The sequence below is a fragment of the Anser anser genome (assembly GCF_964211835.1).
Source record: "Anser anser genome assembly, chromosome: 1".
Taxonomy (NCBI): domain Eukaryota; kingdom Metazoa; phylum Chordata; class Aves; order Anseriformes; family Anatidae; genus Anser; species Anser anser.
The window spans coordinates 133,122,692-133,149,370 of record NC_139720.1 but is presented as its reverse complement, the minus strand read 5'-3'; the positions used below and the strand labels follow the sequence as shown (position 1 = coordinate 133,149,370).

At 37.8% G+C, this 26,679-nt stretch overlaps 1 protein-coding gene across 4 annotated transcripts in view; it reads left to right on the top strand.

Annotated features, from left to right (window-relative positions):
- The window catches only part of WWC3 (WWC family member 3), a 100,756-nt gene that overhangs the window by 68,797 nt on the left and 5,280 nt on the right, over positions 1 to 26,679 (top strand). For 3 of the 4 annotated variants that reach the window (XM_083846594.1, XM_083846593.1, XM_083846596.1), the window contains exons 9-20: positions 2,756 to 2,998; positions 6,299 to 6,388; positions 7,538 to 8,112; positions 14,044 to 14,164; positions 14,901 to 14,975; positions 15,987 to 16,073; positions 18,582 to 18,774; positions 22,235 to 22,402; positions 23,140 to 23,291; positions 23,750 to 23,909; positions 25,089 to 25,253; positions 26,213 to 26,305. In XM_083846594.1, the coding sequence (XP_083702720.1) occupies positions 2,756 to 2,998; positions 6,299 to 6,388; positions 7,538 to 8,112; positions 14,044 to 14,164; positions 14,901 to 14,975; positions 15,987 to 16,073; positions 18,582 to 18,774; positions 22,235 to 22,402; positions 23,140 to 23,291; positions 23,750 to 23,909; positions 25,089 to 25,253; positions 26,213 to 26,305 (2,122 nt within the window). The remainder of the gene's footprint in view (positions 1 to 2,755; positions 2,999 to 6,298; positions 6,389 to 7,537; positions 8,113 to 14,043; positions 14,165 to 14,900; positions 14,976 to 15,986; positions 16,074 to 18,581; positions 18,775 to 22,234; positions 22,403 to 23,139; positions 23,292 to 23,749; positions 23,910 to 25,088; positions 25,254 to 26,212; positions 26,306 to 26,679) is intronic. The other variant, XM_083846595.1, reaches the window with a different exon arrangement.

The following is a 26,679-nucleotide window of genomic DNA, read 5'->3' as shown; positions in this document are numbered from 1 at the left end:
CGAGAACTTCAGTTTGCTTGCAGCAAGTGCAGGAAATACAGGTTGCAGAAAACTGGCTTACTGGTGCTGAAGCTCCCCTCCCAGCAGATTCCTGCATTCTGTAGTGTTATTCAAGCGCTTTCTCTTTGCTTAAAGGGGAAAAAATAGAGACAAGAAGAGCTAGCAGAAATGCTGAGAGTGTCAAAGGAACCAAAACAAATACCTAATCAGATTTTGGAACTCTTCAGTGACACAAGCTTAGTCCACAGCAGTACTTTTTCCTTTAATAACAGTATAATTAAGTTACTGTACCACGACTTTCTACTTTCAAAACGTCATCATAACAGAAATTGGGGGAAGAAAAAGGCAAACTTTGAACTGGAATGTCATGCACAAGGGGAGTAATGCGCTCTTAGCAAGCACAAGAGTCTAAATTAAAACCTCCTGTATTGAGGGTGGTGCACTGCTCAGCCAGGCTGATTCAGTGGTTAAATGGCATTGCAAGGGCAGATCACCTCCTTCCTTTTGCTACCTTCCCATCTTCCCTGCTGGTGTTTCTGTTCTTCCTCGATGCCTGCATTAGCATTTATTTGCTTAAGTGGCTAGTGCTTTATCCAGCTCCCCCTGCATTAGAAAAATGCCTAGCAGGACAATTGGGAGAGGGTCATTCCTTCAGCTGTCTCACCAAACTGAACCCAGAGACTTCACCAGACACATCTGATCTTCTTTCATCCTTGAGCCGTGTAAGAGCTTGTGAACACGGTCACTAAAATACATTGCCAAGGTTCAGCTGATTCACGCTAACTAAGCTATGATAACCCAAACGTGCCTGAATTTTATAATTCTGTTGAACAGACCTTGGGTTTCTGTTTGTTTTGTTTGGCACCAAACACTTTAAAATTAAGCTGTATACATGTTCAGAAGTGTTTACTGAATCTTTTGTGGCCTGGGTGGAGGAGAAGAGGGAGGGAGGATGGCCCTGACGTCCCATGGAGGGGATGAGGTGTTCTTCAGGAAACTGCATCTGGAATTCATGCACAATAGCTGAGGCATGAAATATGTAAACTATACGTATTGATTCACAATGGTGCTTTCACTAGCCATTCGCAGGAAGTTGGTTATTAATGCAAGGAGGAGGAAATGGTATTGAAGGGCTTGATAAAGTATTACACTTTAGACTATAATGTAACACAATACCCAAATTCAATTCCCAAATTCTTTACATGCTGTAAATGAAAACTAAGGGGAAAGAAAGCTATTTGACAAAATTCACAGTAAAATCCCTGTTCGTATATGAACATGAAAACTGTAATTAATGCAGTCATTGCAAAATGAATTATATTGATACTTTATTTCACTTCCTGTGATAATAAGATGGCCAAATACTTTCCAGATGTCGGTACGAAAAAAAAAATGCTGGAGGTTTGGGGTTTAGATGGGAAAAGTCTACCTTTGTCATGTCTGTTCCTTTTCTTTTACCTTGGGAAGATGTTACCATACTGTGGATCTTCTGTTTGTTTGTTACGCGCTTTTCACCTTGCTTTATTATTTTCTTTTTTTATCAGATATTTTGAAAAAATGATTACTTAAAAAACTTATCAAAGAATGGGAGCATATCCCACTTGCATGGTTGGTTTTAAACACTTTTTTTTTGGGGGGGGGGCAGTAATCTTTTATTGTGCACTGAGCTTTGAACACTGCCATTGCAAAGTGAAGATGTAACTAAGGTGTACAGTTGCATAACTTTGGTACAGTTTAGTTTCTTACAAATGTTCAGAAATCAGAAAGCTAGATTTTCTCTTATTTACTTTTCATTTTAACTGTAAGCTTCTAAAGTGCCTAAATTGATCATTGTAAGACAAGCATAAAAACCAAACAGTAACAGAGTGTTCTCCCTGTTATGCTAATACAACTCTTGATTTTGCCAAAAGAAACATTTGTGAAATTTCTAGCTTTAGGGGTTTGTGCAGTGTTTATTTAAAGTTCAAAATTTCTTTTTAGCAGAATGGTTTCTCACAATGTCAACTATGGAATCACGAAACACCAATAGTTGTAAGAATGTAATGGTTCAGTGTATTGAGATATAGAAGCTCCTTTTGGCTATATATCCTACTACGACTACCAAAAAAAAAAAGTTAGCATATTTAACTACTTGATTTGATGATGGATTCATATGAAGCCACATGTATTTTGCAACCAGTAAATCTTTTTTTCCAGACCTGTTTTTATTTTACTTGCCAGTTTATGTGTTCTTAAATCTTTGTTGTCAGTTGGGACACTCTCCTCTGTTGAGGTGAGACACAATAATACAGAACTTTTCAAAGACAAATATTTCCCCTTCATTTTCTTCAACCTCTCACTGCATTTCTCAAATCCCTGATTAAAATCTGATAGTGGAAGAATGAGGAATAAAAGGATGTTCAGATTCATCATCTTGTCCAGGCAGCAAACTCAGGAGCTCTAAAATATCAATTGTTTTTCTATAAAATGAGCAAGCTGTGAAGACAAATACTGTCCACGTGATAAATGTAGCGTAGTTCTCACACAGCTACACATTTATGAATATTTGCCATTCTTTGTGTTTAAAATAAACAAACCAAAAAACACGTCAAACCCAGAGACAAATAAAGCCTCCCAAAGACCCCTATTTTTTTTGTTTCAAAGTTTAAATGAAAGTCACTGATGTTCACTGATGTTACCTTATGATGTTTTTCCTCTTACTTGTCTTCACCTTTGTCTCTTCTGCATTTTGAAATATATTTATTCTCTTTTAAAGAGTTTCAAATATACAGCAGCAACTGGCCTTGCTAGATAATGAATCGTGGCCAGGGATGGCTGAAGCGGACAGGGACCGTCTTCAGCTCATCAAAGAGAAGGAGGCTCTTCTTCAGGAGCTGCAGCTCATCAGTCAGCAGAGACGATCCCCAGAAGACATTGCACGTTTGGAGGAAGAAAAAAGACGTTTGGAGGATGAAATTCAACGGGCTCGAGCAACCTCTGCTCATGGAGCCACTGAAAGGTTTGGGAACTTGAATCATTTTCTTAGCTTCTGTACTGTACTACTATAGGTGTAGCTTCAAAAGGAAAAGCAGGGAATTTCACTGTGTTTAATAAACAAACAAAGTTACTAATTTGCTTTCAGTAAAGGGGCTGTTTGCTCCTGACATTCCTTTCATTCATTTAAAATGTGTGAAAGAAGAGATCAGAATAGTCACCTCAGATGCACGTGTCTGAGCAATGTTGTCTGATAAGAGAGCTGAATAACAGCACCTGGGTAGTGAAGGATTTTTCTGTTATTTTGCAGTGGAGGGATAGTCATTTCAAAAAGTAGCAGAACAAAGATCCTTCCATATATTTGCTTTCTGCCTTGGAACAGGAAAGTTAAAGGATTAACTTTTATACCACCTTTTGCATGTAATTTTTCCTTTTACTTTACATGCTCTGCAGTGTGAGCACGCCCCAATTCTGGCAATACAGTAAACTGAGTCATTCTTGAAAATATGATTTAAATGTCAAATTATGTGTAAGAACAAACAAATGAATAGAAACACTGTAGCAGAAACACTGTGTTTATTTCAAAATTAGTTTTTCTTCTAGCCAGGGAAGTGGACAAAAATTCTTAAGATGTTCTTTTTACAATAGACTACTTCTAGTGAAAACGTGAAAGTGCTAGCTCTTGTTTCCCAAACTTCTTTTACATAAATGATACGAAGATGATAATCCAGAAATGTCAGCTTTAAAATTTATAGAAAAGTGTTTTGTGACCTTTTTAACTTATTTTCATTATTTCATTTATTTATTTATTTATTTATTTATTTATTTTATGGCAGGACAGTGCTTTTGTCCACTGAACTATTTGATGCATGAAAAAATATCTTTTTTTCTTGCTATTCTTTCTCATTCTGAAACAGACTGAGGCATGAATTAATGGTAAATAGCCAGGTTTGACACATGAGGGAAAACTATGTGAACCAGCATTAATGTGATCCATATAAAGGTTAATATTTAAACAATTAAGAAACTTTTTAAAAGATTTGGAAGTGCCTTCTATGTACAAACTTTGGGAACTTTGGTTCCTTTGAAAAGGCTTACTTCAGATGGTAAATTCAGGTAATAAAAACAGAGAATTCACAGCCAACATATAGTTCAATGTTGTGTATTCTGCAATTTTTGCAATATTGTTACACGGGCTTTCCAGCTTAAAGTGACAGAGAAGGGAGTTCACTTTACACTGCAGTGTAGTAAGTTTTATTTGTTGTTTTTGGGCTCTCATGTTAGGTAGTGCATACTATGTTGGCAAGGAGGCCAAGCTATTTTTCCATGTAGTTCATGCTGTGGAAACTAGCATTCCAGTGTGATACTTGATATTTCAAATGCTAGCAAAAAATTGAGTAGAAGTTAGAATAATGTTTGAGGGCACTCTATTTTTGTATAACAAATTGGAGAAAAGCTTAACTATTAGTAAACCTAATTTATTTGTTTAGTTTAGGCTGAGGAAAAACCAAAACCGTTCCCAGATCTGCTTTTCTATTTCTACTTTCTCCTATTCACAAAATACAAAGAAGTTTCCTGTTTAAACGACGACCAATTTTGTTCTGTTACTGAGTTTTAAATGCACTGTGTTACGGGGGCTGATCGAAATCTTTATGACAGAGGTCTTTGTTGGTTTGCTTTCAGGCAGCCTTAGCTTCCTCACCTTCAGCACAGGTGCTCACCTCACAGCATTGTTCCCTGTGGAGGGAAGGTTCCTGCATTTATTTTTTGAAGTAGATGGTGTGAATACCCCATATTTCCCCTGCTAGCATTTGAATCAGTGGAGTTACTTGCATCCCTTTGTCTTTTTCTGTTAGTTCCTGCTTCAAAGGTCCCTGCATGCAGTGCCTTTATCACCCGAGTTTACAAAGCTGCAGCTTTCCTTGCACTGCTTGGTTAACCCGGTCTGTGAGGCACAAAAAAAGAGGAGAAAATCTTCGATGTCGCACACACTTTGGTGTGCAGCTTCTGCTGTGTGGTTGCAATGAGGGGAACCTCCCCAGAGGGCGGTGGGGGTTGCTGGAGCACTGCGCTGCAGTCCCTTGCCAACATGTGAATTAATGGAGTTGGAGGCCAAGGAAATTGAGAGATTTATGTTTTCACTGTTAACAAAGACGTATTTTTTCATATCTTAACCATCCACAGTTTATTGAAACTAATGTTGCCAGTTTGTTTTATCCGAAAGGGCTCCCTTTTTATTTATATTTTTCTATCCCGACCATTAACATGTTGAATTCTAGCAGCTGCCTGCAGTAGGGGAAGGTCTGATGCACAGATCTTAAATAAGTTTGATAAGCTTTCTCCAGACTGTCTATCAGAATCCCTATTTCTAACCATCTTGTGAACACAGAGCTGGAGAAATAACTTCCCTGCTCCAAATGTTCAAATATATAACACGAAACAGATTACTACCCTGATTTTATGTTGGAATTTAGTGATTGGGCTTGGAAGAATAAAGCACTAGGAATGCCTGTAATTCTAGATTCAGGAAAAGTGTAAGTGTGTTATCAGAAGAATGTATTCTTCAAAGTTTTAATAATCTCAAAGTAGAGCATTTAAGATATCTTACAGGCATTTGAGACTGACAGCATTATAGATATGTTCCCTTTTGTGTTGGGGCGGTGGTGCTGAGTAATTCAGCTGCTTGTTATTAGAATGTGCAAAAAATAAGTCTCAGTGAGAGCTTTCTGCCATAGCTTAGTATTCAAAATGCTATATTGTCTCCTAAATACAATGATATATAAACATATGTGAATCAAATAGAATTAGACCTTAAAGCTTACTTTTATGGTAACTGCTTAACAAATATTCGCCAAAATTTTTCTTTTTATCTTTGAAATTTAACATTAATTACCTTGGATAATAGGGCTATTTGGATTTTTTTTTCCTGCCGAGGCAACTAGTCATAGTAGCTTTCTGTGTTTCACTGGCACAATCACACTGATGCAAGGGAAGAAAAATCTTGTCAAGTTTAATGCTTTTACCTAGGACTTTTTATGACTTTGACAATCGCCGTTGTGTATTTTCGAAATCGTGACTCTTACACTGTGCCTCAATTACTTTTCTTGTCTGGGAATTCTGCTAGTCTCAGTTCCTGCGTTCTTGCTGGAATTTCCATTGCTGCATATGAGCTGTGTAAATTAAAACTTTTCATTAAACAGTGAAACTTCTTTTTGTATTCTAAACTGCAATGCAATGGCATTTTTCTGTACTTGGAAAGCTCCTAGCATTTCTTGAGTACTGCTGTAATAAAGAAAAATACTAATATGTATCTGTTTAATTATAGGATACTGTTACAGGAAAAGAGAAATTGTTTGCTTATGCAACTAGAAGAAGCTACACGTTTAACCTCATATTTACACTCCCAGTTAAAAAGGTAAGTTGTGTAAAAAGCACAGGTTTTGAAGTTTAACTGCAGCAGAGAAGAATGTTAGTAATATAAGTTTACCTTTTAATACTTTTGGTGTATGTGTGCCAAGTAAATTGAATTTTACTAAGTATATTGTTTGATCTGTGGAATGTGATGATTTAGATGGAGTTTTGTAAACAGTACTAGTGATGGCTATTTGAGCTAGATTTTTCCATATATTTGGGTATTTTATTTTATAGGTTCACTTATTTTACAAAAAGGAGATACCTAGTTGAAGAACATTGTAAAACTTATAGTTTTACTTTATATGTAGATAACATTCTTTTAAGTTCTGTGAGGTTTAGTATCCTGATACCTTTTCTAAAGGAAGGGGTTTTGATCCCTGGTGAGATGACAGAATTTTGCCATTTAAATATGAGAACGTGCTAAGACCCACATAGAAGCCCAGAATGTTTTGCATATTCACACCCGCAGCTGCCTTTTTTGGTGCAGCTCTCGGGGATTCCTCAGCTCAACACCATGCCGACATCAAAAGCTCAGTTCCTGCTGTGCCTCGCTTCATCTCTGTCCATCACTTACGCTGTCTTCTCCCTAGCCATCTGAGAATGGTAGAAGGAACTGAAATGGGATTCATACTAAAGTTGTTTTTATTTTGTGCTTGAAAAAACTGTAAGGATGTGACTTGTACGGCACTTTTTTTTTTTGTTAGTGCTGTCTTTCTAAATCCCTTTTTGCTGCTTCTCCCTGATACGTCTATGATCCATCATTAACACCAGTTCAGGCTGGATCATGGTAATCTACTATTCCTGGCTTTATATTGGGTCCACTGATCCAAACCCTCCTCTGTCCTCTTTTCTGCCAAATTATGTCTGGTTGCAAGTCAGGAAGGAGTAGACCTGTCCTGGTGCTCTCTTTGTCTTCAGGCACGTGGCCCTGATTTGGTTGTCACTTGTACTGTTCCAGTCACGTCTGCTTGAGACTAGGGCAAGAAACATGAGTTAGACCCTAAACTGCCAAATCATCTCCCAGTGTCATGTGCTGAATGCATGTAAAACTGCTTATGTTAACTGGGTCGATGTTTTATGTCCACACTGGTGTTTCTGACTGTATTTGAATGGACCTTTTTTTGTTTCCTTTTCCTTTTGCCTGCCATAGTCTGTCAGCCAGCACCCTCACAATGTCCTCTGGCAGCAGCAGGGGTTCCCTGGCCTCCAGCCGAGGTTCCCTGGCCTCCAGCAGAGGCTCCCTCAGCTCGGTCAGCTTCACGGACATCTACGGCCTCCCGCAGTACGACAAGTCAGACAGCGTTACAGACTACGGGCAGCATTTGCGCTTCGACATCATTCCCTTTGAGTCTCTAACGAAGGACGTGCCATACGCTGATCCCATTGGACACTCGAATTTCAATAAGCAGCGGAGGTCTCTGGATACCCCGCAGTCCCTGGCATCCCTGTCCTCACGGTCCTCCTTGTCATCGTTGTCCCCTCCGAGCTCGCCTCTGGACACCCCATTTCTCTCCGCTTCTCGAGATTCTCCTCTGGCTCAGATGTCAGAAGGTTTTGAGGAGATGGCAGGCATAGGAGCCCTGGAAATGCTCAGGGCTCAGTCCACAGCGCTGGGTGATGACGATACGCAAGGAACAAGTTCATCTCAGATGTCTGCTTACGCTGTGGACAGCGAGGGGGTGCGAGAAATGGGCCCACAGCTGACTGCTGTGCAGCCTAGCGGAGGTGAGTTTCTGGACATGATTCTTTTGTCACGTCATAGAAAATAGCAGACAAATCTAATAGTACTGGCACAGTAGAGATTGTTTCTCAGTTTGGTTTTACTTCCATCAGTTAAAAATTGCATGGTGGATGTTAGATGTTTAAAAAGAAAAAGTGAACCTCCTTCCATGCCCCCTAAAATGAAACAAAAACAACAAAAAAAGTTTGATTTAGGGCAGAGGTGAAAGAGCAGAGAAATCTTTGCAAAGAGATTTTAAAACAGTGATGAATTGGGTGGAAGAAAGGGAATGGAAAATGGACTTTCTTTTGGTCTTGGTCAGGAATTAGTGAAACCACACATAGTTTAATCACCTGTGAGGCCCTATTTCTGCTCTTGTTGCCATTATTCTGTTAATTTCAAGCAACACAAAACCAGTTGATTGGTTTTATTTAAAAAAATTAAATAAAAATGTGCTGGGGTGGGCAGAAGGTGGTGCAGCTGTGATAGTGCTCGAAGGCTGGTTGGCTCTATGCTGAATTCATGCCCACCCCAATACCAGGTTTCCATGTCAGTGAGTTGTGCGATGGAGCAGAAACCACAGTGGCACGGCAGTGTTGAGTTCATGATGGGCTACGCTCATGAGCTCAGTGCTTCAGTAACTGAGAGGCATTTTTTGCTGGGGGTATGTGAGGAGCTGAGCATCCACTTGAGTGATTTTTTTGTTGTTATCGTCTCTGAACCTGTGCTCAGTGATCACAGAGGAGCTGCCTCAGTTAACCACAGCACATGCTGTTAGTTTTCTTTTTGTGATTCAATGTGAAGTTGATGGACTTGCTTCAGCTTGCAGTGGTGGAAGCTTCTGAGACTCTGTAGACGAGAGTGTGTTAGAGTCTTGAATATGAGAGATCAAAAAAGGAAACAAACTTTTAAAAAAAAAATAATCTTTTCCTGTTTTAATCAATCAGTTGAAGCACTGATGTAAAATGAAAATGAATATTCTTTCCTTATAATATTTTTTTATGTTGGCATACTTGCATTTCTAATAGAACCATTACAGTAGAGAAGGGCTTTTATAGAATATTTTAATATTGAAGGTTGTAATTCACATCCCATGTCTGTATCCATAATTTTGTGTTAGCAAATGCACGTAATACTGCAATCAGGGCTTGGAGCATCAGGGCTAATATGAAATATAAGCAGAGAATATATTGTCCTACTACATCTTGTTTGTCAAGAGATAATGAAAAGGAACATTGACTGTACATAAGGAAAAGGTTTCAGCTATTTTTAAAAAGAAAAATGTCACTGCTATGCTAACAAGCCTGTATTGTTCAAGCAGCATTCAAGCATACATTTACCTATTTTCCTTAACGCAACTAACACTGCCAGAAGATACTGCTGCAGAATTCACTTTTACTAGACATAAACATGTCTCGGTCCCATATTGCAGTATTCTGACCAAAATAAACAGAATTCCAGAGACCAGCATGTAAGTTTGTGCTTAAATTAGTGCCATGGAGAGGCTTCCTGAGGCTTTCTTTAAACCTCAGATCAGACCACAACATGTCTTCACCCATTGTGGTAAGTGAAAACTATGTTACTAGTTCATTTATAGCTCATATGTGTTTCCTAGAAGTGAAGGCCTGGTCTGTAGGCCTTGGGAGCAGTAGGATAAGGGTCAAGGTCCTCTTTCTGTTTTCCTTTTCTCTCTTCTCTGTAATGTTTCTATGCGTTTCAGGTTTTTATAAACATGCATGTGATACCTCTTGTCACTACTGTGGTGTCCAGGTTCAGCTCCTAGTTCAGGGTTTACAACTTTCCTCTGCGTATGACGTAGAGTGCTTTCTGTTGCTTTTTGAGTGTGTGATTAAAAGGTAGCCAGTTGGTCTTTTTGGAGGTTTTCTTTTTTAAATATTTGTTTTTTAAAACAATTGCTTAGGAAAAATCCATTCAACCGTTCTGGTTTTTGGCAGGAATTGTGACTACTTTGAGCTTGGCATTCCCTAGTTGGTGGGCTTGCAGTTGTAAAGTAATTGTTTGCAAGTACCAGTTGAAAGTTTCAAAGTTACTTTGGTTTTCTACTGTTGAAAAATTTGATGAAGCATCAAACGCGTACGACACTTTGGGAACCCCCAGGTGTTTTGGGGGGTTTTGATTTTCACTAAAGTACTATGCTGTATGTTTTGTTGCTGCCACCCTATGGTCTGGTAGCATAATGCAACACTGGAAAACCAGTAAGTGTCAACTCAAGCAAATTTTTCACCAGTTCCTCTATCGAATAAAATATAAGGTAATTTTGCAATTTCTGCGAGTCCCGAGGGTTAATACTCAGTACATTGCATATACCCTGCACCGAAGTAGTACTGGAGCATGTTCAAGAGTTGTCCAGGAACTGTATTTCTGATATTCACGTGCTGATCTGCTGTTTTCTTGTTTTGTATCTCTTTTGGGAACATGTTATAAATTTTGTTAGGATGTGTGAATGGAGGGAAGATGCCTGAGAGGTTACATCCATTGTACTTGTAAAGCTGGAAGTGGGAGGAAACATGTTAAGATAACATTGGACTCTACAATCTCTCTGTATCTTCTTCTCTGTCCTAAAATAATCTTTTGAATGCTAAGTTTCCTTTAATGCCTAAATAATCTCGTTTGCAAAATATCGTCGTAGATCTAAAACATGATTTATCACTGTGTGCTTTTCATTTTGTCTTGTTTCTCGTGCGGCACAACAGAAAAATGCACTGTAAGTGAACCTGAAATTACTTATTGTGCTGGTTTTGCTCGTAATTCCCTGTGTGTTTTTGTGTGTGAAGTGTTTTTTTCTGAGTTGCATGTGAAGGAAAAAGGAGATGTTGCTACATTTGGTTTTGTTTGATACAATGCTATATCTGTTTAATCATTATGGCATAATTAATTTTTTGCTATGTCAACTAAATATATTCATGGCTGCAGTTAAATATGTGGAAAAAGTTTTCTGCAAGCTTCAGCCTTATTACATCATTGTAATGCCTGACCGCATCATGGTAGGTAAGGTCTGTTTGTGGCTCTGATTTAGTTTTCATGAGAGTGTTTGACTCTTGTATTAGTGCATTTTGAGCTGACATGCAGTATTTGTAGTCTCCTACGCCTGTGAAACATGCTTGAGATTTATTCATGTGTTTTTTAGCTAATGAAATACTGGACACCAAAAATTCCTTTGAAGTTCACTTTTTGAACTCATGACAGCTGAGAAAATTCTTTTCATCAGGCCTGTTTTATGTTTGTCAAGCTTTGGCACCCAGTAGTTATGGAAATTCAAATCCATATGTTTTGTTCACTGATTTGTAAGGTAATTGTCTATTTTAGAAACTTTATTTTTAAGCAATTCTTCAGCTTCCTGCATTAGAAGGACCCTAATTGTGGTAAACCTTGTTCTGTTTAAACTGAAGTCTGATGCTGCTTCTCCTTCTTGACGAATTCTTCTTGCTGATTCCTCCTTCTAGTCAAGCCATGTTCCGACATTTGCATCTCTCCTGAGCTCTGTGGGATTGCCCAGATGTTATCAGATGCTTCCCTGGCCTGCAGGCAGTGGGCAAATCATTGTCATGTTCCAACAGTGTTGTAACATGTCAGTTTTTCATGACATTGTGTTGGTGCGTCAGAACAGTTTTTCCTTCCAGACAAATTGGGAACGTCAACCTCCAAAGGAGAGAGCCCGTGAGGTCCACTCATATTAAAACATCCTCTTTCATCTCCTACATCTGTGCGAAGTGTTCAGATAGCAGGGTGAGCCAAAGGCTTATTTATGAAAAGAAGTCATCCTAGTGTAATTTGGTGCAATTAGGACCAAAAATGTAGATGGACTTGCATATAAAAATTATACATTTTGTCAGCCTTTTTCCAGTGATTCGAAGTTATTGGGGAAACTCTTCCATACTCATAACTGTCCTTACAGAGCACTAGTTTTCATTCTGCATAACTGTCAGTAACAGCAGTCATGGAGGTTGACTCACCAAATGAAAAGTTATTTCAAAAAAAAAAAAAAATTAAAGCCACCACTTTGCACAAATGATGTGGAGGAGAGTATGGTTCAAATGCAGTCTTCTGGTTTTCTGTGAGTTAGCTGCAGCTTGGCTCTCATTTGTGGGGAGGATGACAAGAATTATATGGCACAATGGCACATGCTAGGCAATAAAGATGGGATTATGGGAGGGCGGGGGGAAGGATAGCTCTTTCTCCAGGTACAGAAACAAATGCAGGTTGGGATGTTCTAGTCAGCAGATAGCTGTCCTGCATAGCTGAAGATGGCTAAATTCGTTACTGAATTTGGAGGGGAGGTCTACAGGGCTGTGTACTGATCCAAAAGCACAGAGAACCGGCTCTGCAGACATCCAGGAGTCTCAGCTTCGAACAGGGCCCTGTGATTTTGTTGAACATCTTCTGGGGCTTTGTGCTGTTGGTGGCCCGATAAAAGGATCCTATTTCAGGCTGGTGCAGGACTGCCGGACTCAGAGCATCCTGTCTGGCAGTCCCGCTGGAGGTTACAGCCAGACACTTCTATTGACAGCAGCAGCACAGATGTGTTGACATGAGGGATTTTTATCAAGCTTCAAGGCCTGACATGCTGTCTGCCTGGGGCTTACGTGGGAGGTGAGGCACGTCCCATGCACGGTGAGGGCTCGCTGTCCATCCCTCAGCTGGTCCCTGCAGGTGGGGCTCAGGCTGCTTGCTGGCACTGCGCTGAAGGAAACTTGCTGGTCAGGTCGCAGAGTTTTGATGCTTAAAATGCCTCAAGATAATATGTAACAGAGGTACTTAAATTGTGACTGAGAGTAAGACACACCTTGTCCGTGGTGGTAATAAGCTGGAAACATCAGCATATGCTTGCTTCTAGTGTGATGTGCACTGCACTGCTGTCACTCCAAATGCAGTCTGATAAAACCTCAAGTACTTCCAAGATACCTGTTTAAGATCATGAGCGTAGGTAGAAGTAAATGTGATGCTTTCCCCACTTCTGAAGTGTCTCCTCTTTGTCGTTTTTTTTTCTGCTTGGAGGACAAACATTAAGCCTAAGCAAAAGGGGGGTGAAAAGGTGGTAAAAGACACTGCGCTTCCCTAAGTCCATTTAATGGTTCTTTCTAGGATGTGAAAGAATTAAACTCAAGTTACAACTTCTCATCGAGGTGTTGAAATCTTACCTGTGCAGTTCTTGAGCATCGTCACTTATGTGCATACCTTGAAGGATTTGTACCTTCTATACCTACTTGCATTTGCAAAACCTGATGTGTAATGCCACTTAGCACATGAAAGTGATTGAAGCCCTGTTAACGGTATTGCTGGTGGTTCAGGGAAAAGGTGTAAAAGGAGGTTGACTATTCCTTCCTCCTGCCCCCTGCCAAAGTTATTCAAAAATATTAAAGAATTTGAAAAAACAGTAGTCAGTGAGATGGAAAGTGCTGGTTCTTTTTGATAGTGCCTCTCAGGCTGTAGATAAAAGCTGCTATTATGAGATGGTATAAACAGTATGCTTTGAAACTTCATATTAGGAAACAAATGACAACAAAACCTTACTTTGTTATCTGATAACTTCTTAAAAGAATTAGTCTCTGTTTATTTTCAAACTATTGTATATTCAGTAGGTAAATCTTAGAAGTTTAGGATGCCATGTGTACATATGCTGAATTAACATAAATGTTCTTCCCAGGAGAGATTATTCCACTAGAAGAGCACTGTAATAACAACGAGATTGGCTTATGTCGTAGAGAAATTAGCCACAAACTTCCTTCCTTAATTCTTCCACAGAAAATCTCTGGTCCATTGTATTCTAGTTTTTTGATTTAAAGTCAGATGACAAAGCAATGCACTGCATTTGTGCCAACTGTTTTGGCACTCGTTTTCATATGATAAATGTTTCTTATTTAGTTGTTAAGAGATTACTTTGAGCTGATTTTGTCTCTTCTTTTTCTCCGTGATAGCTGTAACTCTGCGAGGAGACAGTGGTCGAAGATCGGAGAGGAGAGCCAGGCGAGTTTCAGCATGTCTCTCAGATCATTCACTGGCTAGTGACAGTGGCGTGTTTGAAGCTTTAAGCAAAAGGTCAGGTGTATAAATGCTTAGTAAGCTGGAAATATTCCTGTTCTGCCACACGGTCTGAAAGAATTGACTGTAAATTTCTGAATATGCTTTCAAAATAGATGATTCTAAGTATCATAAGAATATTAGATTGCACGTATTACACAAAAGAAGCTTTTTACATGCAGTTCCACTGTCATCCTCACAGTTGCTAAGCCCCTTTCACTTCATTGTCTCTAATGTTTTAGCACCCAATACTTCTCCCTTGAAAGAGAGTTTCCTTGTTTCTTAGTTGTAAATTTTTATTTCAACCATCTATAACGAAATAAAAATATACTGAGTAGGACATAGAGTTCTGGGAAGCATATGATTAAAAGTGTAAATCTTCCTATGATGAAAGGAAAAAATATATGAATTGCTGAAAATCTAAATGTGTAGGTTGGACAAGTGATTGAAGGAGGGTAAAGAGATATTATTTTATACAATTGCTCTAACACATTAAGCAGTAACTGGGAAGAAGATAAGGTGTTGATGATTCTAAAAAGAAACTAACCTAAGCATTTTGAAAGAGTTACTCTAAAAGCTTAATTTTTTAAATTAGGAATTGCTGCTTCTGTTCTGTGTGTTTTTAAATAGGTATCTCAATCCCTCCTGTACCAAACAGTTGCTTATATCCACAGATCACAAAATAAACGTTGAATTCATTATGTTCTAACAGCATAGGTCATCATGTAGTTTACAGTACTTTCTGTTTGTGCAGGAATGAAGATATGGAAGAGCCTGTTTACGGTGATATTGCCAGTAACGAAGAACCACAAATACATGTTGGATTTCTGTAAGTAGTGCTATTCTACTTTATCCGTGTCAATTCAACAGACATTGCTCACTAGTTTTCTTCATTCTGCTTTTAAACTTCGTAATAAACTGGACCACTGTGGATAGCTTTAAGAAGCTTTTGAACTGAAAGCCAAAGTTTAGTGGATGTACAGGATAGTCAACATGCCCCTTCCTGCTGGGGATGTGTCTCAACTGCTGTTCATTTGGTGTCCTTTCAATGCTGGCTGGTGAAAGGATTTCTGTTACTTCTTCCAGTAGCATTTTCATTGTGAGTATGGATGTAGGGATATGTCTCAGTGTGTGAGATCTGACATTTTATGCCAGATAAAGGAGGATCAGGAAGAAGAGAAGGTGAAGAGAGATAAAAATAAAGTTCCCAAGTACAGCTTTGAAATCTTGTGCTTAGGACAAGCTATTGTTAGTAGTGGGAGTACTGTGTGGAAGAGCAGATTATAGCAGTGCAAGACAGGTTTTCCTGTCTTAGACAGCCCTCCAGAATCCTCTCTACTCCTGGGAAAAAATAATTCCCAAGGCTGCTGGCAGTTTTCAAATTTGAACCAGGTGTGATAGTTCTATTTGAAAATCCATACTGGTATGGAAGATAAGATTTTTTTTTTTTTTAATTTTCATTAATCCATGAAAATAATGCAGACTGACTGTCTTTGTGTAACTGATATGTCACTCACACACATGTGCTTCTGGTATAAGCATTTAAAACGTGGAATCTGTTTTATAAAACTTCACTATGAAGAGTCACAGTAGGGAATATTCTTTTTGAATTGAATAATGTTTAATTCTTATAGTTCTGATAAATTTGTTACTGTAGATAATCTTTTATGGTTCTGAGTGTGGTATCTTTAAATGCTTTTGATTCAAACTGATTTCTGTTAGAGCTTCATTTAACTGAAAAAGGTGCTTATGCTTTCTTAAAATATTCTGAGTCTTTCATCTGTATTTCTTAAGGTAAGTATTGATGCTTGCTGACTAACATCAGAAATTTATTTTCCAGGCATGACAGTGGAAGCGAATGTCTCTTAGTCCATGTATTACAGCTGAAGAACTTCACTAGCCTAGTTGTTAAAGAAAATTGCAAAATGTAAGTTTACTTTTCACCAAAAGTCTGATTGTTGCTTATCATGTGAAATAATCTTAAGTGCTATAAATTTGTTTACTTCATGCAAAATTAAGCCATTACTCAGGTATAAGATAGCATGTTCTAGTTTACGTGGGGAAAGGGTTCATTTTGTGGACGCAAGGCATCCTTTTTATGGAACCTCTGTCCTAGCTAGTGGTCAGGTAGCAAATGTAGTCTCTAATGACACATTTTCTTGTGTTGATTATGTACAGGAAAGATTGTTCAAAAACATAAAAATCATTCTTCTATCACTGCATACCTTCTGGCCAAAGAAAATAAACAATATTTTGCTTTATTCTAGAAATATTATTTCCTGTAAAGTCTCTCTACAGGGTATCTGTGATGTATCCCAGAATAAGCTTAGGGTAATTTTCTTAAATACCTAAGGTAACATATATAGTAATCGATAAGGAAAAAAAAAAAGTTTTTTTGACAAACAAACAACAACAACAACTTGCTTTTATCTTCTTCTAAAAAATAAAAAATATCAAAATAGGACATCTGCAAGCTTTTGTGGCTGTGCCAATTCTCCTTGAATATCTATGAAACACCTTCCAAAATAATTTTAACACAAAAATTAGCTGAGAACCAGTACAAACAGCTGTATTTTTTTTCTAATTTCTGGCTGCCTGTGGTAATGCTTCAGATTCCGTATCACATTATGTAGAATATTGTTTTGTTTATTTAGTGTTTCTTAAACAGTGGCAATGTTGCCATAAAACAGAATCCTATCTGGTGATATGTCTTATTAGATTTTAAAGAAATATGAAAATTTTTGATCTTTATCTCAGCGAAGTTGTTTGAAAACCGGAAAATGGAGGTGTGGCAATATTGTTGTGTTGTAAAATAGGTCATTAAGTGGGAGATGTTAAATTGACATGCATTTTGCTGAATGAGTTGGTCTTTGTTCAGAAAGTTGGCCTTGCAAACCCTGCAAACCTCTAGTGGAAGCTCTTTATGTAGGTCAGTGCATTAGTGGCAGTCTTTCGCTTTGTTTTCAATATTGGTACAAGGGCATGCTAGAGAGGAAAAATATGAGTAGTACTCAACCATGTTTCCTCATTACTAGAAAAAAAAAAGTCATCTAAAGAAAAGCAAATGTAGTCACCAAGGAAAAGAATGACTCCAGAGGCTTCGTTGGACATTTGTCATCAAGGCAGTCAGGCCTCTAAGTGACACTAAAAAAGGCACTTCTGTTCCCCACCCTTCTCAGTTAGCTGCTTAGGCTGGAATCTAGAAATTGTGTGGCTGCAGGGTAAATCAATTGATTTGACTGAATTAAAAAAAAAAAAAAAAAGTTAATCTTGGCAAGACCAGAAGAAGGTTTTAGCTAGTTCAATGAGTTCCTCCATGCTTCTGTATGTTCACTCAATCTGAATTACTGGGGATGGCAATGGGGAGGCTACCTGCAGCAGGTGGTTAGCAGAGCAGCTGGATCACTCCCTTTTTACAGCATGGGCCAGTTTAGCTAACTGGTGCTCCATACTCCAGTGCTGTGGTTCCATCATAGTGAGCTCTTCCAATTGTCCTCTAACCACTTACTCGTCTGCCACTGTCATCTCCTCTCTTGTGGTGGCATAGGAGTTCATGCAGTGATGTAGTCAATTAGAGTGAGCCTCTGAGCTGAATTATTTTTTTTAAACCATGAGCTGTTTTTTTCTAGGTTAGCTTTTTAATCCAGGTGAGTTTTCTAACGTGGTTCACAATGCAGTTGCATGAACCGTTTTACTGGCACAAGGGAAGGTATAGCAAACGATGTAATATTGCAGGGGCTGGACAGACAGTCAAAACAGGCAGAACGTAGAAACACTTGTTCAAGTAGGTATGTTCCCTTCTGTCAGGTTAAAATGGTTGTGGATTTTGATTTTGGCTTGGAGTCTAAAATGAGATGGTATCAGATGTGATTATTATTATTATTATTTTTTAAGATGGCAAATATATGGAATGTAGGTTTTCTTTGCTGTCCTTTTGTGCTGAATTTCTCAAGGGAGGGGGGTGAGGGGGTTAAAGGTATGCTTAGTGGATGGAGGGAAGAAATGGAGGGACAATTCAGTTGCTTAAACATAGGCATATGTTTCCACTTGAAATGTCATAGCATAGCACCTGGCCTCCAGCTGCTGCTGCTCAAGAAGGCTGTAGTTCTCCTGTAGATCCTATGTCATACTTGCTAGCCCCATGTAGATGCCTTAGATACCTCAGGGCATCTCAAGTGGCACTTGGTGCCTGTGCTTAAGCACCAACTTAGAAAAAAGTTGGTTTTAGTTAGACAAAGATGGGGTTTCCAAATCAGTTTTGCTCTTTTGTGTTAAGAATACAAAGCAAATTCCTGTAACAAAGAGATCCAAAAGTAGATTCTTAATACAGAAGTTACACTGATATTTTTGCTTAGCTTAATTTTCAGAAATGAGAAATACCTGAAGATAGCTTTCTTTGTCTGAACTGCGCTATTTGTCTGTTTTGCTGTTCCAGTCACGTGAGAGTTTATTTGCCACCGCTTGAGTCAGGCACACCGACCACTTACTGCTCTAGAGCTTTGGAATTCCAAGCACCGTTAATATTTAATGAAGTTTTCAGAATCCCTGTGCATTCAAGTGTTTTGAAATTAAAATCACTGCAGCTGTATATCTGCTCAGTTGACCATCAGCAACAAGAAGAACTATTGGTAAGTGGCCCTTCGGTCCTTTTTTTTTTTTAAAGCCTTGTGATATAGGAAATAATAAATATTTGGAAGTAATTAGCAAAATTACCAGAGGTTGATAATTGGAGCATTTTATGCAGCACTGAAAGTACTGTTATCTGTGCTATTAATATAACTGCTACATTGCAGAGCCATATTTTAAATTGATACAATATTTATATTAATTGCTGTGGGATTTAGCAGGTAAGGAGTTTTTTTAATGCTTTTTTTAAAAAAATAAAAAAAAAATTCTGCCTTGGGGAAAGCTGAAAAATCTGCAGTTGCTAAATGTTGGTGCAAGAGGAACACTGAAAAATTAAATGTTTTCCTGAAGACTTCATCTGACAGCTTTCAGACTACAGTATGCTCAAGACTTCTGTTTCTGCATGGCACTATAATGCATGCACAACGAATCTATATCTATAATACGATTTTATAATAAAAAAGATAACCCATTGTTGCTGTGTAATAGTGGTTTGAGAAGACTACAATTACACCAATCTTAATTTTGTTGCAGAATAATAGTGATCCAGGTAAACTTCTCTTATTTTATTTTAAACTGTTTGAGGCATCTAATATAGATGCATTCAAATAGGTATAACATTGTTTAAATAGGTTACATATTAACTGTGTTAACTTTAGATGTGTTAAATGTCAACTTTAATTATTTTCAAATGTAAATACACTTAAATTAATCTGCATTGGGTCTGATATTTTGAAGTCATTGGGCAGGCATTTTAGTGAGGGGTTTGAATGGGCTAGTTAATTTTTTTAAAGCCTGTAGACATAGTTAAGAGGTACAGGCAGCTCAGTGTCATCCTAGACAACGGATAAGAGGTGTTTATTTGAACAAAACTGGTCAAGAATGCATGTTTGTTAGTCTACCTTTCAAACTAGATAGTATGTTAGATAAACAGTGGCCTTAATGTTGACAGAAGTAGACCCAAGGGCTTGTCTGCAGCTGGATGTTTGGTCATTTTTACTGCTGCAACCTAATTAAGGAGAAAGCATCTCAAGAATGGGCTGGATATATTGGTATAAAATGCTTCATGTTGGTATAGCCTGTTCCTCTGAGAGGCTAAATAGCCATTTCAGTGTAAAGCATCTTTATATTGACACAAGCGCATCTAAATTTAGGATGATTTTATTTTAACTGCTATTACTGGATTAGTAAAAAATGATAGGCTTTCAGATTGTTTGTAGGATTTTTTTTTAATCCTGTATAATCTCAATGTACTTTTGTCAGAAATATCTGTCTACAGTAGTAGGTAACATATTCTTAGGGATAAGGTAACAATACCACTCAAAAAGAGAGAAACAGTGCCATGCGCCTTCAGGTATGCGCGTTGAAGTCTATATTTAAATATTCTGATTGTTGCCCTCTTGCTGTAAGTTGAGAAATAAACATATTATTGAATTAAGAAGTCATCTCTTTGGAACTGCTGTGATGGCCTCTGTAATTGTCTTTCAGAACCTCTTTCCACAATTTTTTCCGTCTGTTTGATTGAATATTTTTGAAGCTCTTGATGACCAATTTCTTTTAATTAGATTATGCCAATATATGGCTTTCCTAAATGCAGGGGCCAGGCTGCCAATACATAGCTTCCCTAAATGCAGGGGCCAGGCTGGATTGTATCCTGAGTTAAACAAATGACTGTATATAACAGGGAAGAAGAAAAAATGAAGAAATATTCTGGCAAATAGTTCTAAACTTCACTTACATAGGGAAGTAAATCTACTGAACTCATGTGTCTTTCAGTTCCCTCAACCCACATACGCCCTGCCTTGATGAAAGATCCTAATGGTTTACTATAGCTTTTCAAACCTGGTTCTTTAAGTTGGCGTATTACTTCCTTAGTGGCCTCATCAATGTTGAGATAAGGGAGCTGTTATTTTCCACGATTAGTGTATGTTGCTCATGTTAAAACTTCAAAGAAATGTGATTGCCTTTTCTTGCAATAACACGGCTTTGCACTTTCACGTCATTTCTGATCTTTTATGGCCTTGACCAACCTGTCACTCCCCATGTCTTAATTGGAACTCTTCTTCAGTGTATTATTTGTCTTTTATCATTTTGTCTTTGTATTTTAGAACATCTGTCCTATTTTTCAACACCATGTAAAATTCTCATAAATTTTACTGTCCCCCTGTTAGACATCACCAAGAGATTTGTAAATGCTTGTACTGTTCTGCTATCCAAGCTGTTAGCAAATACATCAGAACAGGTACATGACAGACCCATCTTGACTTCCTCCTTGTTATAAGCAAGCTCCAAATCTTAAGGTGGAGGTAAAATATTTATTAGTCCTATCAGTACTAATCGCCATCAAAACCAATTAATAATTATTTTCTACCCAAGTAGTAATTTACTTTGTAGCAATGACTTCTTTGGCATGCCTTTTTAGCTGATGAAGAAATATGGTGTATAGGGCAGTGCGAGGCATCTTAGAAGTTGAAGGATGTTTTTGTTCAACGTTTGTAACAGAGGAAAACAGATTTTCCCTTTACCCCCCCCCCCCAAAACAAACCCAGCATTTCTTAAACGTTATCCAACTCTGATATAAAAGTGTGTGTTAGATGTTTTTCATATACTGTGTCAGAAGTAGTAGATATCTAGTAGACATCTCTGTTTTATATAATAAAGGAAAGGTATTTCTGTTTGGAGCATCCAGTAAGCTGACATAAAATGACATTCTTAATAATACGCAGTGTCCCAATATGCCATTCTGTCGTTAGTCTCAAAAACTCCTTTCCACCGTTGTTCTTTATACACCTGTTTAAAAAGAGCCGCAGGGAACATTCATTTAGGTCAACACAGCTCAGAAATTTCTTATGTGAGCACCGTTTGATATAGTAGGCTTACTTTAAAGTTGGGAATTCTTTTTAGTGGGAAGCCTCAATTAATTGTAAGGATAGCTTGGAAAGTGGAAAAATGAGATTATGGTCTGCTTGATTAACTTACCATATAAACAGGGAAAAAAGTTGTTTTATATGACATGTTTTCCCCCTTTTGGAGGATGCCTTTGATGACTAGGAAACTGAAAGATATCTCAGAATGTAGTTCTGTCAAAGGAAAATAGATTAACTAAAGTAATATTGTTTTAATAATACTAATTTAAGTAACTGTAGAAATCAGATAGGTTAATTGAGAGTTTTTAAAATAAAATATTAAGAAATGACAGTGTTAGCAGTCATACCTACATCAGTCATAGTAATTTTGCTTTTCAATTTCAAGAAATGAAATATCCTCTCTGATCCTTTCAGGTAGTAAGCAAGAGACAAGAAATTCAGTATCTTAGACAACATATATATTTTTTCACACTATAAATGCATTTATAAAAGCCTTATTTTTCCCATTATAATTGAGATACTCCTTAAATGAAAAGATGTCTATCCTGCTGCGTGTGTTTATCTTACCGTGGTGAATGCTTTTTGTTGTTTACAGGGTATTGCTCAGATAAACCTGAGTGATTTGGAGAGTTCTGGTGAGATGCAGCTTCACTGGTATTCTGTTCAGATCTTCACTGGTTCAGACCCCCAGAGAGCAAAGAACAAAAACCAGTGTGAAGAAAATATTCCCCGGTCTTCTGGAAATGTAACTACAGTTAAAACGGTATGGATCTGAAAAAGTGATTTGTTTACTTCGTTTGACCTGTTGGGTGGTTGGTTGCTTTTGATCGTATTTCGGATACAGTTTGTTTGTGAGACGCAGAGAAGATGATACCTTAATTGAACTCTTGTAGCAAGAACTGGATTTTAAAAGAATAAATAAAAACTATGTCCAGACAGGTGCTTGAAATACTACTGTATATGTTTGTATGCACACCTCCAGTTCAACTTACTAAAACTCATCTAAAAAATCCACCACTACACTGGAGGAGGTTGCCAAGAAAGGTTGTGCAGTTTCCATCCTTGGAGGTTTTTCAGCATGCCTCTGAGCCCTGGGCAACCTGGTATGACTCTTGAAGCTGTCCCCGTTTTGAGCAGGATGTCAGACTAGGTGACTTTCAGAGGTCTCTTCTCACCTAATGTACTGGATGATGCTCCACTGCGTGTTAAAGTCACCCAATCCACAAGTGGCTTTGACTCAACTTTTTGGATTCTGAACTACTCTGTGATGTAACTGTAAAGCATTCACTTTCCGTTTCTGTGTTCACTTTCTAACATTTTCTTTTAGAAGTTGCATTCATGGGACACCAAGCACTTCTTGATTATTGAGATTCAGGACAGACTTCAATTTTTTTAGGAACATACAAGGACTGTGGTTTTATTTTGTTTTCTCTGAATACTATACATTGAATACAAAGGCTTGTTCAAACGGATTTGTCTGAAGTCTAGTTTACCTTCTAGGATGCAGTGACAGCCCTGTTAGCCAGGACCACTGCCCAGCTGGAAGCAGTTGAGAGAGAGTTGGCAGAAGAGAGAGTGAAACTGGAGTATACCGAGGAGGAAATCCTGGAGATGGAAAGAAAGGAAGATCAGGCAGAAGCTATATCAGAACGGTAAAAATAGTAGCTCAAATACCTCATCAAACAGCCAAGTAATATTTACACTGTAATTATGGTCTGAAATACAGCAGGAGAAAGAGCAGATCCTTATGTTGAGGTCTGTTCCCTGTTAGTGTTATGGGTATAAAATTGTTTTATCATGTGATGATGTGCAAACAGGAAAAAGCTTCATTTGAATAGCTAGCTGAGCTTATAGGACTTGGAATTTGGGGAGTGGGAAAACATTTCTTTTGCATCAAACACAAGCTTTGTTAGGGAGGCAACTGTAATTTGCTTGTCTGTGCATCTGCAGAAATGCAAGTGGGATGTGTTCTCCCTTTGTAAATTTTATATTTCTGTTGCAGAAATAATACTCTAAAATGGTAAACTGACCTGGATAATGAAATATACAAATAGAATTCATAACTTTTTTTTTTAATACCTACAAAATCCTTGTAATGTTCTAACTTCAGGAGTTGGCAAGCAGAATCTGTTGACAGTGGATGCAGTAATTGCACCCAGACTAGTCCTCCTTATCCGGAGCCATTTTGCGGGGATTCGTTAGCTGGACACATGTTTGCAACTCAAGCAGGCCAGTACAGTTCTGGAAAAATCCAGCCTCCACCACTAAAGGTAATGAGAAAAGACACTGCAGTATGGAAACTGCCACAATGCCTGGCGCATACAGTGTGTGTTACTGCTGCTTGTTGAGTTTGAGTCCAAACTGATCGGGAGAGAAAAGAATCTGAAATGACATTAGCAACCCTATATGAGTACTGTCGTGATGACAGCGATATGCCTTTTGAGTTGTTAAAAATGTCCTCTTTAGGGCTTTTGTTTTTTGTTCACTTGCTAGTAATTTCTGAACAGAACTATTTTTTTTTTTTTACATCAAAAGGCAAGATATTTTTACTGCTGCTTTTATCTAATTGTAAATATGCAGTTGTATAAATGTCTGTATTGACTTGAAATCATAACAAAAAAGATCGTGATCTAATTCCAGTGCTCTTAGAAATTAGAATTGTCGAAAGAATTGTGAAGAAAGAAGCTTAATGTTTTAAGACTTCATTGCTCTTTCAGTGTTAAAAATAAGTACAGCTGAAATTTTCATAACAACATGCTGGAACTGAGGTATTTAAAATCTTTCAAATTCAAGATATGAGACATTGGAAATAATCCTGACAAGCTGAAATCAAGATGCTTTCATTGAAGTAAAGGAACACTTTTGTGTTGCCTTTAGAGAAGAGTCTACTTCCTATTTAGGAATAAGTTATCTTAAAAGTTTTGATGCTATGATAGAGTAGCATTTTTTTCTATATTTCCAAATATTTTAGTTTTCTTGTGTCACTGTTTCAACAGTCTTTCAGTTCCCTTTCATTGAGTTTCTTCTCCTCATTTGAATTCCTGCAGTTTTAAGGTTGCTCCTAGTTTCAGAGTCAGCTTGCTTTTGGAAATGTGGCTTAGTTTTCTCCTGTTGAGGCTGGGAGATCAGGTGGTAGCTTGATTAATGCCCAATTGCTAAGGGTGAGTGCAGTCTTTGTGCTCTGCTTATAACTGCATCTTATAATTGTTACTGTTCTAGGGAAGGCTTTTGAAAAGTAATCTTATAATTTTGAATGACCTGGTTTTAAAACTGCTAAAAATGAAGTGATTCATCTTTCATTCTCAAGGCTCATTAAAGCTTTAGCCTAACTAACAAAGCAAATTGTTTACTTTTGATATGGTTGAAATGTCTAGCTGGTTTTGATGAGAAAGAGAAAATAAGGAATAATTTAAATCAAGTAAAATAAAATTCCTTCATTGTAATTTTAGGTGGATAAGGAAACTAACACTGAGGATCTGTTTCCTGAAGAAGTTGCTATTCTTCCAAAAGAGAGAACTAGCCGCAGGCCACGGGGTTCTGCTTTTGTTCGCAGTAGCACTATTGTTCGTTCCCAGACCTTCTCGCCTGGAGCACGAAGTCAATATGTTTGCAGGGTGAGTAAGGCTTTAAAAGAAGTTGTGGGGAGAGGCCTCCACACAAGTAGTTTCTGTATTTTTGATAACTTCTTCTTAAATCCTGAATTATAAGAACTATATACTACTTTTTGATACTAATGAATAATCTTTCATTGAATTTAAATGTTGCATTGGGGAAGAAGTCCCCTGGTTCTTTATCTTTCTAAGAGTTTAAACCTGATTTTTTTTAAATTAAAATTTAAGAACCTACAATAACTTGAATCTTAAACTTCTTTACTTAGCAATCTTAGATGTTGTGCTAGAGTGATTAATTATATGGAGGTCCAACACTGCCTAATGAGGTGTAGAAGCCTTGTTTAACTTCCGGGTGCATAAAAGTTGGATAAAGGGGGACTGAATGCATAATCCTGCGGTTATTGCATAAATATTCTTAGGACTTTTTTGCTGCTGTTGTGAATGTCAGTCATAGGATGCTCATTACAGTGGTATGCGGAGTTCCTGGGTGCATGGTACAAGTAGTTGAGAATCAACACAATAATTCCAAACTTGCGTTGAGTAATTGCTATGTTCAACTGCAAAAGGCTTATATGCAGTTGTCTCCCAGCATCGCAGATCAATATATTGGTACTGATTTTGCTATATTAGTGGAATGCACACAGCTTTAGTTGTACTATTTCATAAGGTGTTGAGAGCTTGAGTTTGAATATGCCACAATGACTTTTAAGCCAAGAGTCTCCTGGTTTTTGCTTTGTTGTTTACGTTGCATGCGGTGCATCTATGGACCACGTCAGATTTTCAATAAGAGCACTATTATATATCATTCTTTATAAATAGCTAAAGGAAAATTTGTGATTTCATTTGCTTAAAACAACACAATTTCATTTTTTAAAATAATAAATCTCAAAAGTAAAAGAAAAAATAAAAAAATCAGAATGTAGATGTAAACAACCTTTATTTTCTGTATCTTTTCTACTCAGCTGTATCGCAGCGACAGTGACAGCTCAACTCTGCCAAGGAAGTCACCTTTTGTCCGGAATACCTTGGAGAGGCGTACTCTACGGTATAAGCAGGTATAGCTAAGAAACGTTTTTTTTTACTTAAGTTGCTAGAACAGTGGCACTTGTAGACATCTAAAGCTTAGGTATAAATGTACACTGTGATGTTTTTAGGAAATGTATGAGTGTTCTGTTATGTAATTAGTGTGAGGGGTTGTTTTATTTCTTTACTATTTTTTAAGCTGAAAGACACAGAAGTGAAATACTGTTGCGAACAATTGCTGAGAAAAAAACAAGGTGTGGCAGACGACAACTAGCCACTGGATTTTTATTGATTTAGATGTAAACTTTGTTAAATCTTTAAAATCTAGTTTATGATGCAAAGTGGAGGCCTGCAGAAATGTGTACGAATGGTGGGAAAACATCTTGCTCCACTCCCATGCAGCCTA